The 16,303-nt window shown below is 36.3% G+C and overlaps 2 protein-coding genes across 2 annotated transcripts; one reads left to right on the top strand and one right to left on the bottom strand.

Annotated features, from left to right (window-relative positions):
* Positions 1–2,439: 2,439 nt before the first annotated feature.
* tcf23 (transcription factor 23) lies at positions 2,440–4,194 on the bottom strand. Its single transcript, XM_067374262.1, has 3 exons — positions 4,066–4,194; positions 2,891–3,166; positions 2,440–2,711 (listed from the first exon to the last, which is right to left on the bottom strand). The coding sequence occupies exons 1-3, from the start codon at positions 4,192–4,194 to the stop codon at positions 2,604–2,606; spliced, it is 513 nt and encodes a 170-aa protein (XP_067230363.1). The 3' UTR covers positions 2,440–2,603.
* Positions 4,195–6,100: 1,906 nt separating this feature from the next.
* wdr12 (WD repeat domain 12) lies at positions 6,101–16,269 on the top strand. The gene is made up of 13 exons (XM_067373283.1): positions 6,101–6,272; positions 6,423–6,517; positions 6,710–6,804; positions 8,651–8,757; positions 8,859–8,974; positions 9,124–9,278; positions 10,923–10,968; positions 11,118–11,200; positions 11,282–11,422; positions 12,096–12,201; positions 12,282–12,414; positions 12,500–12,572; positions 15,481–16,269. Exons 1-13 carry the CDS (start codon positions 6,232–6,234, stop codon positions 15,556–15,558), a joined length of 1,269 nt encoding a protein of 422 aa, XP_067229384.1. The 5' UTR covers positions 6,101–6,231; the 3' UTR covers positions 15,559–16,269.
* The last annotated feature ends 34 nt before the right edge of the window (positions 16,270–16,303 follow it).

The raw sequence follows: 16,303 nt of genomic DNA on the forward strand, positions 1-16,303 counted from the left end.
ATTTCATGGTAATGTACATCTATGTGATTGTTAAATCAGACTTTATTAAAGATATTGGCCTGTTTAACTCTTGAACATATTACACATAAAACCCTACCTATAATAATCTGGCAATTTAATAACAAAGTTTGTTATAAATTTACACATTATTATTATATTCCACATATTTATATATAATTCATGAGGTGCATCATGGGATGCATTTAACCCTCTGATGCACAGTGTTGGGGAAAGTTGCGTTACAGTAATGCTGCCAATTTAGCGCCCCTTTTGAGACTTTTTTTCAAAAGCGTAGCGACAAATCTTGCAACTTCTTGGACAAACCTTATCTAGATTCCACGACTCACCCACTGATCAACATTAATATAGACTCAGTATGACATCATATAACGACATTTAGCAACCACTTTTAGCTACTTTCAACTGAAAGCAATTGGCAACACTGGATACCTGGCTGGGTTTGCTTGTTTGTTTTTAATAACAAAAAAAGTTCAATTTTTGGCACCAAAAGTGAAGCCTCAGGCTAAAGGAAATACAAAGTCAGTCAATAAATGGGAAAACAAAGTAACTTGCATTACTTACTTAACAGTACAGTAAAGTAACTAGTAAAGTAAAGTGTTACTTTACTAGTTACTTGAAAAAAGTAATCTGATTACATAACTTGAAATGCGTTACCCACAAAACTTTTGATGCATGTTGTTTGCTGTAGTGGGAAACCATTTTTAACCATTCAGGTTCTGAAGTTACATGCAAACCACCATAGATGATGACCTTTGACCCTTACCCATTACTGTCTGTCTTCTTTATGTCATTGTGTTTTTTATTTATAACAACATAAATTCAACATGACTGATGAAAGTGGTTAAGTTCCTATTTTTTGCTATCTTCTATTACAACAAACTCCTCGAAATGTATTATTTTGATGAAAGATGAAAAGATTGAGAATAATTTTATTCTTTAACAGAACAAAAAAAAAAAAGAAACATGAGTCCTTTGGGACTGAATTATCCATGTATGAGTTAAACAGTATTGAAGAAAGTTCCCAAATGAATTTCAAGCATTTAAGCATTAGCTTAGACCGAAATGTTTTTAAGATAACAAGAAACATAAATTCAGTGAAGTGTGTGTGCAAACATTTGGAAATCAAATTTCTCTCATAAAGAATTTAGACTGTCACTAATTTTCTTGTTCATCAAGAAAAGAGTAAAGCAGTGAACTTAAGGTTCATCTATGTCAAAGTTAATGATAATAGGCCATGTTTTAAGCCAGGATTAGGCCTTTGTTCAATTAGGACATTAAAGTAGCTTTTATAAACGTGCCTTACTGGTGTGCATCTTGAGACAAAACACTAGCACTGACATATTTTATTACATGTCAGTGCAAGTTGCTTTCAGTTAAAACAGACTTAAACCTTGTCTGTGAAACCAGGGGATTGAGCCTAATCAACCTCAATCTGTTCTCAATAGCTGTCAAACACATCAGCAACCCACCCACACAAGTAGACAGGATAACGTAATGATGACTATACCTGCTGATCGTATAGAGGCATATACATGCATGCTTTATAGAATGTTATAGTTGCACAATACCAAATATGGCAGTGCATCCTCGTTCCTAAGCGTAAGTGCTCGGTAAATGTTTTGTTTTCCAAGCAAATTCCGTAAGAACTCTGTTACTTTTGGAGAGGAAAATATTTTGAATGTGGTTTTACTGCCTATAATAATTTTAAACAATCTGCTGAGCTACCCGTGATTAAGAGGACATGGGGGTTGTCTACTCATGTGTGGTTACCAAATGTTCCCTACAACAATCCTCCCTTCCCACTAATCAAGCCATTAATTTTATTACTATCAAGTGCAAAACATGCATATTAAACCCAAACACTCAGGATACGGACAGCCAGAAGAGATAAAGTGAACTGTTAACTTTTACTTATGCTTGAATGGGTAAGAGCAAATCTACGGATCTTACTTTTCTTCCCTAGAATCAATATAAGTTGGTAAAAAAAATTATGGGATATTATCCTATGAACTAAATTATTTACTTTATCTCTTAAAATTTTGAATAATGTTGACTTTTCAAAATATGAGTTTTACAAATTCTGTGTTCTTGTGAAATATTTATGTTATTTCTGTATTCCTATTATTAATACTTCTCATTTTACTTTTTACATTTTTTTTTAATTATAAAAATTGCCAACAAATAGTGAAAAAATGCTGATGTTGTGGCATGATGTCTATTACCACAGATAATAATTTCTTTTTATACAAAGTTTATACAAACAAATACAAATTAGTTAACACTTATGCACTAATTTTTAATAGTTATGCACTATGTACTAGTTATGTATTAGTTATGTACTAATTTGTACAGTTATGCACTTCCTATGGAAGACTGGGACAAGTGAACAACCAGCTATACAGTATATATGTGGGATAATATATAAACAATTATATACTAGTGATTTATCAAAATAAAAGGTAAAAAATTTGGAAATGTCTAGTATATGTGTTGTCAAGACAACTGAGATCCTACTTTCAGATCTATTTTCCATTCACAAAAAATGGAATTGTCCAACAATTGTCAGATGTTTTCTCAGTCCATTAGTCTGCTTTCACCTTAGGTGGGCAAGATGCCTCCTGATTGGCCTGTGCTCCTGTTAGTCGCTCTCCCATGTTCCCACAGTAGAGAAGAGAACGCATGGGCCATTTCTGTTAAAGAGGATACAAGCCTGTCACTTTGATACCTTCAGCATGTAGATAGATAGATAGATAGATAGATAGATAGATAGATAGATAGATAGATAGATAGATAGATAGATAGATAGATAGATAGATAGATAGATAGATAGATAGATAGATAGATAGATAGATAGTGAAGAGACTTTCACCTTCACAGGATGCAGGTACTCTGCTCTCTGCAGGATTGTATGGTCCCCCAACATCCCACCTTGGTCCAGGGTTTCGGTCAAGTGGGCGATATAGTTGGTGGCCAGAACCAGAACATCCAGCTTGGAGAGTTTTGTGTCGGGAGGGACGGAGGGTAAAGCAGCCTGCAAGCTGTGGAAGGCTTGTCTGAGGTTCCGAACACGACTCCTCTCTCTCGCGGCATTTTCAGGAGAGTTTTGGCTCTTACATGCCCTGGATGGAGTCGGCCCAGACTTTGCCTAAGACAACCAAAAGAAATAAGGGAAAACTTTTTGTCATGTTTTGTGAGTCTTTAGAGGTGGGTCCCACTATATAGGTGTCTTAAACTTCTATACTTATACCCAAAAAGATCAAATCAATTGTTAGGTACAATGTATTTATGTGTTGATATTGTATTACAAAATGCTTTTGAGGTGCATGTATATATCTTCAACTACTAGGTACTAACATTTAAGTTACTCATGTTATATTACATACACTCTCTCTCTCTCTCTCTCTCTCTCTCTCTCTCTCTCTCTCTCTCTCTATATATATATATATATATATACACAATAAGTGCATTAAGTGCATTGTGTCTAATTATTAACTTAAATGTTAGTACATAGTAGCTGAAGATAATATAAAGTGGGTCTGAAATCAGTACAGTATATACAGTATACAGTAGTCTAAAACAAACCACTAATAAAAAATGCTTCTGTTTGAACTTTTTCATTTTAATACAAACTTTTTCAATACAGATTATATTGTTAGCAAAAAAAAAAAAAAAAAACTAGTATAATATGCATTTTCTTAGTATTTTTTGTTTTAAAATTAACATTAATTTATCAATTTTATTTATAATTTATAATATTGTTGTTTGTATTTAATAATACTGTTGTTTATATTTATTTATTTATTAATATTTATGTATTTATTTATTAATATTTATCAATTTCTATTTAAAAAATCCAATTTTCTGCATTAAAATATTTTGGGGCTCATTTTGAAAACAGTCACAGTATGTGAAAAGCATGATATTCACTTTTAATGTGCACGTTTATACACAATAAAAACCCAACTGATGATTTCTCATTACTCTTTATAATTAAATGATTTTAAATCCTTTTGAGCGCAAACCATCCGCTATTCTTTCACTCACCCACTTCTTTGGCTCTCGATGTGTTGCCTGTTTTACGCATGGTTGTGTCCATCTCTGCGTCCGCACGCTCTTTCCTCCCATCTCTCCCCACTCTTGTGCCACATCCTCTCGTAACCCTCGCTCTGCCATGGGAACCACCAGCGAGGCCACCAAACCAGTGACTAAATGACAGCGCTTCAGTGTCTCCCTCGAGCTGCGTGAAGGGGCTCAGCCCTCTCTTCCACCCAAAGGCCCAATGTCCACTCCGCTCAGCTCCATCCCCTCCCTCTGCCTTATCTGGTGAGGTAATGTGGGGATCTTCAAGCGGTACGTTATCTCTCACCCAGCCTCCCACGGGCGCTCACTGCCAAGGGAGCAGACTCAGGAGAGTTGCATGGTGTCCCCAGGCAGGTCGGCAGCAGCGGAGGGTCTTGGGAAAAACAGAGAGCCTTTTTGCAGCTGCGGACCCACAGCAGACGCAACCTTGACCCCTCGGCCCGCTGGGGCGACGTGACCTAAAACAATGAAAAGTTACTGTGTCTGCTGTCAGCGTGATGGGTGTTGATCAGACTGCATGGGACAAGTTTGTCAAGGATATCTGGATAAAGAGATGTGATGTTACATTATGTTACATGGCTATTCAAAAAGACAAAGTTTGGTATACTTATCCCATCTGCTGTCAAACTGCTACTGGCTAACAAGATATCACTTATTTGTAAAGAATGCAGGAAAATGGAACAAAGTTCCTTTGTTTTTGCACAATTTCTTGAACTATGCATTTAGAGTTTCTAGTCACAGAAGTAAAAAAAGACTAATTCCAACTAGTCTATGTTAATGTTCGAAATAATGTTTCCCAAAAGTTCAAAGCTCAAGATATAAACACATATTTATATATACATATTTAGATTGTGATATTATTTCCTCTCTTTAGGGGAAATAATAGAATGAAATAAGAAAAAAAAATGTCATAATTTGATACATATCTGATACATACATCATATAAACCTGCATCATGTTTCAACTATATATATATATATATATATATATATATATATATATATATATATATATATATAGAGATATATATAAAATATGATAATTTTTTACTAATGGGTGCAGGACACTACAGTTCATTTCTGTAAGTGAGGATAGCAAAATAAACTAAACTGTGACATATTATACCCAAAGATTATTCAGACACTTTGAACTGACCAGCAAAGCTGAATTTTTAGCATCATTACTCCAGTCTTCAGTGTCACATGATCCTTCAGAAATCATTCTAATATGCTGATCTGCTGCTCAAGAAACATTTAATGTGTACAATTGTACAAAATATTTGTGTACAATATTTTTTTTCAGGATTATTTGATGAATAGAAAGTTCAAAAGAACAGTGTATATCTGAAATCTAATCTTTTGTAACATTATAAATGTCTTTACTGCCACTTTTGATTGATTTAATGCATCCTTGCTGAATAAAAGTATTCATTTCTTTAATTTCTTTTCAAAATATAAAAATAAAAATTCGTACTGACCCCAAACTTTTGAACGGTAGTGTATAATGCTACAGAAGCTTTGTATTTCAGATAAATGCTGTTCTTTTGAACTTTGTATTCATCAAGGAATCCTGAAAAAAAAAAAGTACACAACTGTTTTCACCATTGAAAATAATCATAAATGTTTATTATGCATCAAATCAGCATATTAGAATGATTTCTGAAGGATCATGTGACACTGAAGACTGGAGTAATGATGCTGAAAATTCAGCTTTGCATCACAGGAATAAATTACTTTGTCAAATATATTTAAATAGGAAAAAGATCTGAGAAGCAAGAGAGAAAATGTTTAATTGTTCTGCTGTGTATCTCATTGCTGTGTATGTGAAACAACTGAGATAATAAAAATATCTACTGAAAATGATATTTTAAATGGGTTTGCACTGTAACAAACATACTGAAAATGTCTATTTACAATCTTTTCCTCACTGGAAATCCAGTCAATTTGGAGCTCAACTCAGACATAAACAGTTGCGAGCACATTTGTCGGTCATCGATTGCTCTGCGGATGACTGTCATGTCTTCCACACGCACGCATTGGGAACCACATGGTGGCAAAGTGTCTCCACACAGAGTGAGGTCCGCCAGTAATCAGATGTGTTTTTTAAATTATTGCTTTCTAATAAGATAAAATGTCGCAGTTACAGGCCCGGTTCTTCACCGAAAACAAAAAGTGAGTATATCTGGTAGCTGAAACGTTTAGCTTTAACGTTAGCTAGATAAGAGATATCCAGCTGACTTTTGATTAGTAGTATTTACAGTGTTCATATGATAAAAATGGTAGGCTGTGTTTGTATCGGATGTAATGTGCTCTTCTCTGTAGGTATCTGATAGATGATGTTCCGTTCTCCATCCCTGCTGCCTCTGAGGTGGCGGATCTCAGTGGTGTCATCAACAAGCTGCTGGAAGCTAAGAACGGTGAACTTGTTTACCAGTCATTCATTTTGACCTGTTTTTACCTTTGTTATGGTGCAGAATACTTGCCCACTGTAAATATCACTTTTCATAATTTGTGTGGAATCTAATAATAACCTTAATACTATGCTTGGTTATGTTTTTCTTGTATTTTTTATTTATTAATTTTAATAAAATTTATCTCTCTTTTTACAGCTGGACACAAACATGTTGAGTTTGATTTCCTGGTTCAAGGACATTTTCTCCGCACTTCACTGGCCAATCACATGGAGACAGAGAACATCTCAACGGTATGGCAATGCATTTAATGTAGTCTCACCTACACGCATCTACAGACCACCTACAGTCTGTTTACTCTGATACTGAATGCACACGAAACTTGCAAACTCCAGTTAGATTACTTGACAGTAGCATTCCATTTCATTCAGACAGTGGCTGCATCCCAAATCATATACTTCTCTGCTATATAATAGGTGAAAAACAGTATGGCCCGGTTTCACAGACAGGGCTTAGCCTAAGCCAGGATTAGGCCTTAGTTCAGTTATGGTATTGAAGTAGTTTTTATAAATGTACCCTAGAAAAAAAACATGGCTGGTGTGCATCTTGAGACAAAACAATGGCACTGACATATTTTAAGATATGTCAGTCCAAGTTGCTTTCAGTTAAAACAGCTCAAACATGCATTTTAGTCTAGGACTAGCTTAAAGGTGCAATATGTAAGAATTTTGCAGTAAAATGTCCAAAAACCACTAGGCCAGTGTTATATATTTTGTTCACTTGAGTACTTACAACATCCCAAATATTTGCAACTATTTGTAAATAATGAGAAAATTGCAATTTTAACCAAGTCTCCGGGACGTGTGAGGAGTCGCCTGTCAATTGCGTCGTACCCGCGTTACCCTCGGTTTCCGGATTTATTTTGTAGAAACCATGAAAACACCAAAGACGTTTAAATATATTACATGTTTTAATAGACAAGGGAATAACTATTTTGATATATTTATAGACAGAAAACTAATTATTGTTATATAGCTTACACGTTTAGTCTTGTTTAAATCTAATTTTCTTGATTTTTTTTTTTGCAGTACCATGCTTTACCATGCCTCAGAGAAAAAAACTATTTTGTCAAGTAGCTAACATAACATAATCAGATGCAACTTTATTTTTATTTTCAGTAATACAGAATTTTCTCCATCATACAATATATATTAAAATTAATTCCATGCCATTTATCAACACAAGCCATCCAGCATTTAATATGATATTCTAAAATTGATCTATCTTACCGCAAGTGTCTCACAGCAGGAGCCGAGAGAAAGCACAGAGTAATGTATAACATTTTCAACACACTCAAATGTAATATGATAAACAGAGCTGTGTTACCTCATAATCATGACCAGAAAAGCGGAAGCAGTGCCGGCGACTGTGGCATAATAAAAGTTCTCCTGCTTGAGGAACATTTATGATGCCACATTCGTCGCTTCTGCTTCTTCCAGTCAAGCGTATGAGGGGTAACGCAGTGCTGTTTATCATATTAGATACATTTGAGTGTTTTGAAAATGAAATTGTAACGTTACTCTGTGTTCGCTCGGTGGCTGCTGTGAGACACTTGTTGCACACTGCAGTAAGCTAGATTGATATTAGAATATCATGTTTATATAATCAAGAAAATGAGATTGAAACACTAAGACTAAATGTGTTGAGCTATAGAACAATGATTAGTTTTATGTCTATAAATGTATTCAAACTGTTGTTCCCTTGTCTATTAAAACATAATATATTAAAGCATCTTTGTTGTTTCCATGGTTTCTACAAACAAAAAATCAAGAGTAATGCAGGTATGATGTCGTTGATAGGCAATGCACAGACACACGCTCTGTGTCCTGGTTAAAATTGCTCATTTCTCTGGATTTAAACATTCTTGGAAACATCTGGGATAATGCAAGTACATAAGTCAACAAAATATATAACATTGTTCTAGTGGTTTTTGGATATTTTAATCCAAAAATCTTACATATTGTGCCTTTTAACAGATAAACTGCTGTGAAAGTGAATCAGCTAATCTGTTCAACATGCAAAAACATGTTTGTTATATGATTACATGCTCATCTGTGTTGTATGTGTGTGTGTTTACAGGAAGAAGTGGTGGAAATAGAATATGTAGAGAAGTTCACAGCCCCACAGCCAGAGGAGTGTATCATGCATGATGACTGGATCAGCTCGGTGGAGGCAGATTCTGAATGGTGCGCTTCATGCAAAACATTCTAAACAGAAGTCAAAAATCGATTTGCTTAGAAAGTTTTATGGCTGATCTCTTAAAGTCGTTTCTCTGCTTTGTGCCCAGGATCCTCACAGGCTCTTATGATAAGACTGCGCGGATTTGGTCAATGGAAGGAAAGGCTGTGATGACTGTGGCTGGACACACTGATGTTGTGAAGGATGTAGCTTGGGTGAAAAGAGGTTAGAAACTTATAAGTGCATTTATTTGATAGATTACCAGTGTGAGATGCCTAATGTGTACTTATATGTGAATCTGAATGAAAGTTTAAGAGAACTAATGATGTATGAGGTTTCTGAATTGGTTCTCTTGATGCTTCTGTGGCTTTTAGATGGTCTGAGCTCTTTGCTCCTGACGGCATCTCTTGATCAAACAATCATGTTGTGGGAGTGGAATTCCGAACGGAACAAAGTGAAGGCCCGACACTGTTGCCGTGGACATGCAGGAAGTGTAGACACAGTTGCCGTTGACCCCTCTAGGACAAAGGTTTGTGTGTGTTTGCTAGTCTTTCTGTCTGTTTGTCTTCACTAGTTGATGTACTAGATGTATTTTTTTTAAATAAATGCTTTCTTTCACCATGGATACATTAAATTAATCAAAAGAGTCATTGAAGACATTTCATTATGTTACAAAAGATTTCACTTTCAAATAAATTGGTTTCTACAAAAATATTAAGCAGCACAACTGTTTTAAACATTGATAATAATAAAGAAATATTATTTGAGCACCAAATCAGCAAATTAAAAAGATTTCGGAAGGATCATGTGACATTGAAGACTGGAGTAATGATGCTTTGCAAATTCAGCTTTGCATCACAATAATAAATAACTTTTTAAAACAGTTATTGTAAATTTTAATGAAATTTCAGAGTATTACTGTTTTTACTGTATCTGATCAAATAAACACAGCCTGCATGAGATGAAAACATTAAAATATTCTTACCAACCCCAAAAAATTAACAGTAGTGTGTGTATATATATATATATATATATTTTTTTTTTTTTTTAATTTTTTTATTTTTTTTTTTATTCATAATAATAGTAGTTGTACTGCTCCGAGTCTTTAGAATACCTTACCTCAAGATATACGTAATAGTTCTAGTCTTTCAATTTTTAAATCACGTCTTAAAAAACTTATTCTGATTGATTGACATAGCTTTTGTGTATTATTGTTGTAATAATTATTTATTGTTCATGTATTTTATTATTTATAATGTGTCCTTATGAAAGGCGCTTATGAATAAAAATAAAATGAATGATTAATAATAATAATAATAATTTTGCACCAAAAATAACATTATTAAAGGGATAGTTCACCCAAAAATGAAAATTTGGTGTTTATCTGCTTACCCCCGAGGCACCTACAAGATGTAGGTGACTTTGTTTCTTCAGTAGAACACAAACGATGATTTTTAACTCCAACCGTTGCCATCTGTCAGTCAAATAATGGGAATGAATGGTAACACAATTTATAAGAGTCAAAAAATATACTTAGACAAATCCAAATTAAACCCTGCGGCTTGTGATGACACATTGATGTCCTAAGACACGAAACAATCAGTTTGTGCGAGAAACCGAACATTATTTATATAATTTTTACCTCTTAATACACCACTATGTCCAACTGCATTCAGCACTCGCTTAGTGAGGTCTGATCGCGCTCTGACAACAGAAGTGATGTCTAGCACTCGTTGAAGTATACACGCGAGACATCACTGCCGTTGCCAGCGTTATCAGACCTCACTAACCGAATGCTGAACGCAGTTGGAAATAGTGGTGTATTAGAGGTAAAACATTATATAAATACTGTTCAGTTTCTCGCACAAACCGATCGTTTCGTGTCTTAGGACATCAATGTGTCATCACGAGCCGCAGGGTTTAATTTGGATTTGTCTAAGCAAGTTTTATTTACTCTTATAGTAGAAGTTCCCATTCACTCCCATTATACCGCTGACAGACGGCAACGGTTGCAGTTAAAAATCATCATTTGTGTTCTGCTGAAGAAACAAAGTCACCTTCATCTTGGATGGGAGCAAGCAGATAAACATCAAATTTGCATTTTTGGGGAAACTATCCCTTTAATTTGATTTGCTAGTCAAATGTCTGTCTCATGTTTTTTTTTCCTCTTCAGTTTTGCAGTGGCTCATGGGACAAAATGCTTAAGATATGGTCAGCAGGTATGTTTTTTGTTTTTATTTTTTAGAAACTTTTCTGTGAAAACTAATTCAGAAGGACAAGGGAAAAATGTCCACTATCAAAAAAGGAAAACAATGAAAGGGTCTCTAGCAATACAATTATAAAAACAGGCTTCTATTGTTGTTCTCAGTGCCAACAGAGGAAGAGGATGAAATGGAGGAACCCAACAGGCCACGCAAAAAACAGAAAACGGAGCAGATGGGGCTCACACGGGTGAGGATCTATGCATGTTCTTGACTCAAGACTCTTGCTATCAGGTTTGCGGTTTCATAAATTCTTCTTGTTCTGCTCTAGACTCCCCTCATGACTCTTTCTGGCCATAATGAGGCAGTGTCCTCAGTGCTCTGGATGGATGCAGAAGAACTGTGCAGTGCATCATGGGATCATACCATCCGTCTATGGGATGCAGAGACTGGTGGGCAGAAGAGTACGCTAGTGAGTGGCACCAGTTCTTCAGAAAAGAGTAGTAATAGATAAAGTTGAGAGTCAAGAATTTTGCACCACTAGTGTCATTCCCAGACACTCCCTTCTCCCATTGGTTGAACAAATTAAATGATCTTAAAGGGTTAGTTCACCCAAAAATTAAATTCTGTCAATAATTACTCACCTTCATGTCGTTCCAAACCCGTAAGATTTTCGTTCATCTTGGGAGCACAAATGAAGATCTTTTTGATGAAATCATTCATGTTTTATTGAGCGTCTGTTTACAGTGTGTTCACTGATCAATATTTATATGTGAGTAAAAGCCTAAATTAAATCTCTTCATCATATAAAGTGATCGAGTCTCTTCAGAAAATTGGGACTGAACCTCTCAATTCATTTGGATTAGTTTTCCATTATCTCTGAACTTTTTGAAACGTCAAAGCTCCAGTTTCATCTATGCAGGAGTCAGAAAGCTCTCAGATTTCATCAAAAAGATCTTCATTTGTGTTTTGAAGATGAATGAAAGCCTTACAGGTTTGTTAATGACATGAGGGTGAGTAATTAATGACAGAATTGTATTTTTTGGGAAAACTAAGCAAGTTGGGTCAGGAGAAAGTATTTTAAGAAATGAAAAATAAACACACAAGGGCTGCTGGATTCTCAGACTGATGTTCTTGCATTGCAGACGGGCAGTAAGGTTTTCAACTGTATCTCATACTCTCCAATGTGTCGCCGTCTGGCCTCGGGCAGCACCGACAGACATGTGCGTCTGTGGGACCCAAGATCTAAAGGTGACTCAGAGATTCCACATAATGATGCCCTCTCAAACTAACAGATATTTTTGTTGCTCATCTCACTTTTTTTCTTCCAGATGGCTCTCTAGTTCTCTTGTCACTGACGTCCCATAATGGTTGGGTGACGGCGGTCAGGTGGTCTCCATCACATGAACATCAGCTGGTGTCAGGATCTCTGGATAATGTGGTTAAACTGTGGGATACCAGGAGGTGTGTGACTCACAGATACATTATACCCCAACACCATCCTGTTCCTGCATGTCTGTCCCTAACAGTGTTGGTTTCTTCTTTACAGCTGTAAAGCTCCACTGTATGATCTTGCTGCCCATGAAGACAAAGTACTGTGTGCTGACTGGACAGAGAATGGGGTACGACAAACCATTCAAATATTTGTCTGTGATTTACTAGCACTGTTAAAGGTACAATATGTAAAATGTTTGCAGTAAAATATCCAAAAACCACTAGGCTAGTGATATATATTTTGTCCAGCTGATTACTAACAATATCTCTAATGTTTTCAACTACTTGTAAATCATGAGAAAATTCCCATTCTAAACAGTGACACGGGGCAGTGCAGTCACCTGTCAATGACGTCAGTTCCCTTTGTTACTGCCTTTACTGACGTAGAAACCACATGACAACAGTGCCGTGGACAAATGCGGAAGTAGTGTCAAACGTCCAGCAAACCACTAGCTTGCTTCAAGCAGTTCCTTATTTACTTCTTGCACGTTTTATGGTGGATTGTGTTACTTATTTATGGAACATAATTACTGTTTACCATCTGCCGCTGGTTCTGTCGACAAGGACAGCTCCCGTAAACTCATGACCGGAAAAGCGGAAGCGGCGCCGGCGACTGTGTCATAATAAAAGTCCCGCTGCTCGTGAGGCGTGTGTTGATCAATCGCTCCAGCTCCTCGTTCAGCTCCACAACACTCGGTCCTGCTCTGCTTCATACTACAGTAACGTTAATAATCGCATCAACGAACATGAGTTCTTCCAGACTCCAATCCCTATTCTTTTGCACCGTCCGTTGAGATGGAGACCACATGTCCCAAGTTTCCGCTCTAAAACTTGGCGTCATCAAACTACGCCTTTGTTTTGAATAGGCTTCTAGCGACCTCTAGCGGAAAAAAATATCACAAATTGTACCTTTTAAATATCCCAAGAAATCACAATGGGAGGTTTGTGGCTTTTGAGGTCACCATGAAATCAAAATGGACAATTCAGTTATTCTTTTATATGGAATATTATAAATGATTTATCCATGCACATCATTATTTTTTTTTATTCTTGTGGCCTTATAATCTTTAATCAGAAGAACTTCCCCTCCCTCTTGCAATGACTTCTCTTCTCTGTTTTTCGGAGCAAGGGCGGGGCATCCTGTCACTCACATGAGATCACAGCAATAGCAAACAACAACCACCCAATCGATTCCCAGACAAAAACAAGTCCCGCCCTACATTTTACACAGATATACATCACAATAGGAATGAAAAGACTATCGCAACTTCTGTTTCATGCCGACTTTAAGGCCTGTTCACACCAAGATGATTATTTGGTTTGGTGACCATTTGAGATAAACATTTTAATGTGTCTGTTCACAGACACATTCCATCTGCATCAACTCGTTGGATTTTTTTATGGATGGGTGTTTTTATCTTTTTTCCATCGTACTGCGAAGAAAATTGGCTAACCATTAAGATTCATGCTTTAGGTCACATGCCGAGAGCTGCTGCTGTTACATAAATCTGTGAATTGGGGGGTGCTTACGAACAGAGGATTTTGCTAAGTGTCTAAATGAATAACAGATGAAGAATCTAGAATGGCTTTCTTGTTTCTGTACTCTTGTATATGGTGTTTTCCATAAATGCCATAGCTCAGTGGTTCCTAGACCTGTCCTGGAGGACCCCCAGCACTGCACATTTTGGATGTCTCTCTCATCTCTCACACCTGATTCAACTCATCAGCTCATTAGTAGAGACCGCAAGACCTGAAGTAGGTGTGTCAGATAAGGGCGACATACAAAATGTGCAGTGCTGGGATCCTTCAGGACAAGTGTGGGAACCACTGCCATAGCTAATACTAAAATCTGAATGACTATTTGAAAACAGAAAGTTGCGCAGCGCTGCTTTGTGTACCGTGGTTACTGGGGTAACCGCTATATTTCTGCTTTTCTGTAAATGTCATACTGTCAGAAAGGTGATTTTGCATATTGATTTAGCCTATTTGCCATGTTTTAAAGGGGTGGTTGATTATTTCACTTTAACTTTAGTTAGTGTGTAATGTTTTTTTAATGCTCAAACAGCAACATCTGCAAAATTACAACGCTCAAGGTTCAATGCAAAGGCACATGCTAGTCGATGAGTTGAATCAACTCCACAGCAACTACATAAATGTATCCACTAACCATTCAGAAACATCCATTTGTATTCTAAAAGTAACGTCTTCCTGAGTCTCTCCATTAGTGTCCAACTCCAGTTTGAACAATGTAAGGCTGAACGGCGTTACTGACAATCCTCATTTTGGCTGCGTGAGATTCTCCAGCTTTGTTGTTGTTGAGCAACCGAAGAGTGAGCTGTTAAAGCTCCGCCCCTCTTCTGGAAAGCGGGCTGGGAGCAGCAGCTCATTTGGATTTAAATGGACACACAAAAATGGCATGTTTTTGGGCAAATTTGACAAGCTATTAAGTCTTATACTAGCAATTTCCATAGTCGCAAAAGATTTGTTGGTTTGTGTGAATTAACATTTTTTCAATTGTTTATGAAGATGAAGATCCCTGTAATGTATTCATTTTGAAAATGTTTTCATTGCTTTTATCCGTTGTAGACGTTGTGGTGGGCAGTGGTTCTTACCCAGGGGGCCGGGGTCCACTAGGGGGCCTTGTCAAACTTCCAGAGGGCCCCAATAAGTCTTAAAACTGTTTTAAATTTAAAAATTATATTATCAATCTTAATTAAAATACTAAAATCGCTAAAAATAAAGATCTACATTAAACTGACATATTTGAGTTTATTTGTTTTTGTTACAACAGAAGTACCAGAGGTACATATCAGCTTAGATAGGAGGGCCTTTGGGCAAAGAACCACTGGTCTAGGGTGTTTTTATGGCTTTAAGGATATGAGCCTATTCCTACTTCAACAGGAAAAACATCAACATGGGAAAGAACTGCATTTTTATACCGTCTTTAACAGTTTAACTTGGAGACCTTTTAAACTTGGAGGATGTTTCTGTGGGTGTTTCACATTTTCTCTTTGTTCTGTCTGCTTTTCTCTCTAGTTGATTTTGAGTGGAGGAGCAGATAACAAACTCTACACATACAGATACTCCGCCTGCGTCTCGGATGCAGGGGCATAGAACAATCTTCTCCGATGCCAAGACCACAGCATATCCGTCATTTTACTTAAGGATCACCATGGGAACATAAGCAGCGTCTCCTTTGCTTTATAACTTACAAAAATGTTATTCTGGAAACCAGCTACAAACAGAAAAGGAGACCTTACAGCCTTACAAGAGACAAACACATCTGTGTAAATCATGTGTAAAGCCATTCTTACATTCGATTCAATGGGGCGATTTATGTATGAATAGTTTTAAGAATGATTTACACAAATTTGTTCTTCTGTTTCACGAATAAGGCCTATTGTTTCATTCAGTTCTTGAGTAAATGATCCAATTCAGTTCAACTCAATGCAACAATTTGCATAAGAATGGGTTTACCAATGATTTACACATTAATTAGTGCTGCTCGTGTTTTAAGTGTAAGGCATAGTCTTATGTTTTTGTTTGCTTTGAAATTGTGTTTAAACCTATGATGCTCAATACAGTGTCTGAAACCAGTCATGTGTCTGTTTTACTCTGTTGCCTTTCATATAGAACAAATATTGAATGATAAATTTGTGAAATTGTTGGTTAGTTGTGTGATCTGTGAAGTGTTTTGAAGTTTAAATATTTTTAAATTAGAATTTATGTTTTGAAAGTTCTTCCACACATTACGTCCTGTCATTAAATCTACTCTTTCAGACAATGTTGATCTTTGGACTGTATTGTGGTGAAATAAATTCTAAATTACAGTTAAAACGCCGACGTTGTTTTATTTCAG

Source organism: Chanodichthys erythropterus, chromosome 21 (genome assembly GCF_024489055.1).
Source record: "Chanodichthys erythropterus isolate Z2021 chromosome 21, ASM2448905v1, whole genome shotgun sequence".
In the NCBI taxonomy this organism is placed as follows: Eukaryota; Metazoa; Chordata; class Actinopteri; order Cypriniformes; family Xenocyprididae; genus Chanodichthys; species Chanodichthys erythropterus.

Coding starts and splice junctions, on each gene's coding strand:
- wdr12 (XM_067373283.1), top strand. CDS start 6,232: ATGTCGCAGTTACAGGCCCGGTTCTTCACCGAAAACAAAAA. Junction 8,975..9,123: donor TGTAGCTTGGGTGAAAAGAG/GTTAGAAACTTA, acceptor TGTGGCTTTTAG/ATGGTCTGAGCTCTTTGCTC. Junction 12,202..12,281: donor GTGGGACCCAAGATCTAAAG/GTGACTCAGAGA, acceptor TTTTTCTTCCAG/ATGGCTCTCTAGTTCTCTTG.
- tcf23 (XM_067374262.1), bottom strand. CDS start 4,194: ATGGCAGAGCGAGGGTTACGAGAGGATGTGGCACAAGAGTGGGGAGAG. Junction 3,167..4,065: donor ATCGAGAGCCAAAGAAGTGG/GTGAGTGAAAGA, acceptor TGGTTGTCTTAG/GCAAAGTCTGGGCCGACTCC. Junction 2,712..2,890: donor AGTACCTGCATCCTGTGAAG/GTGAAAGTCTCT, acceptor CCTCTTTAACAG/AAATGGCCCATGCGTTCTCT.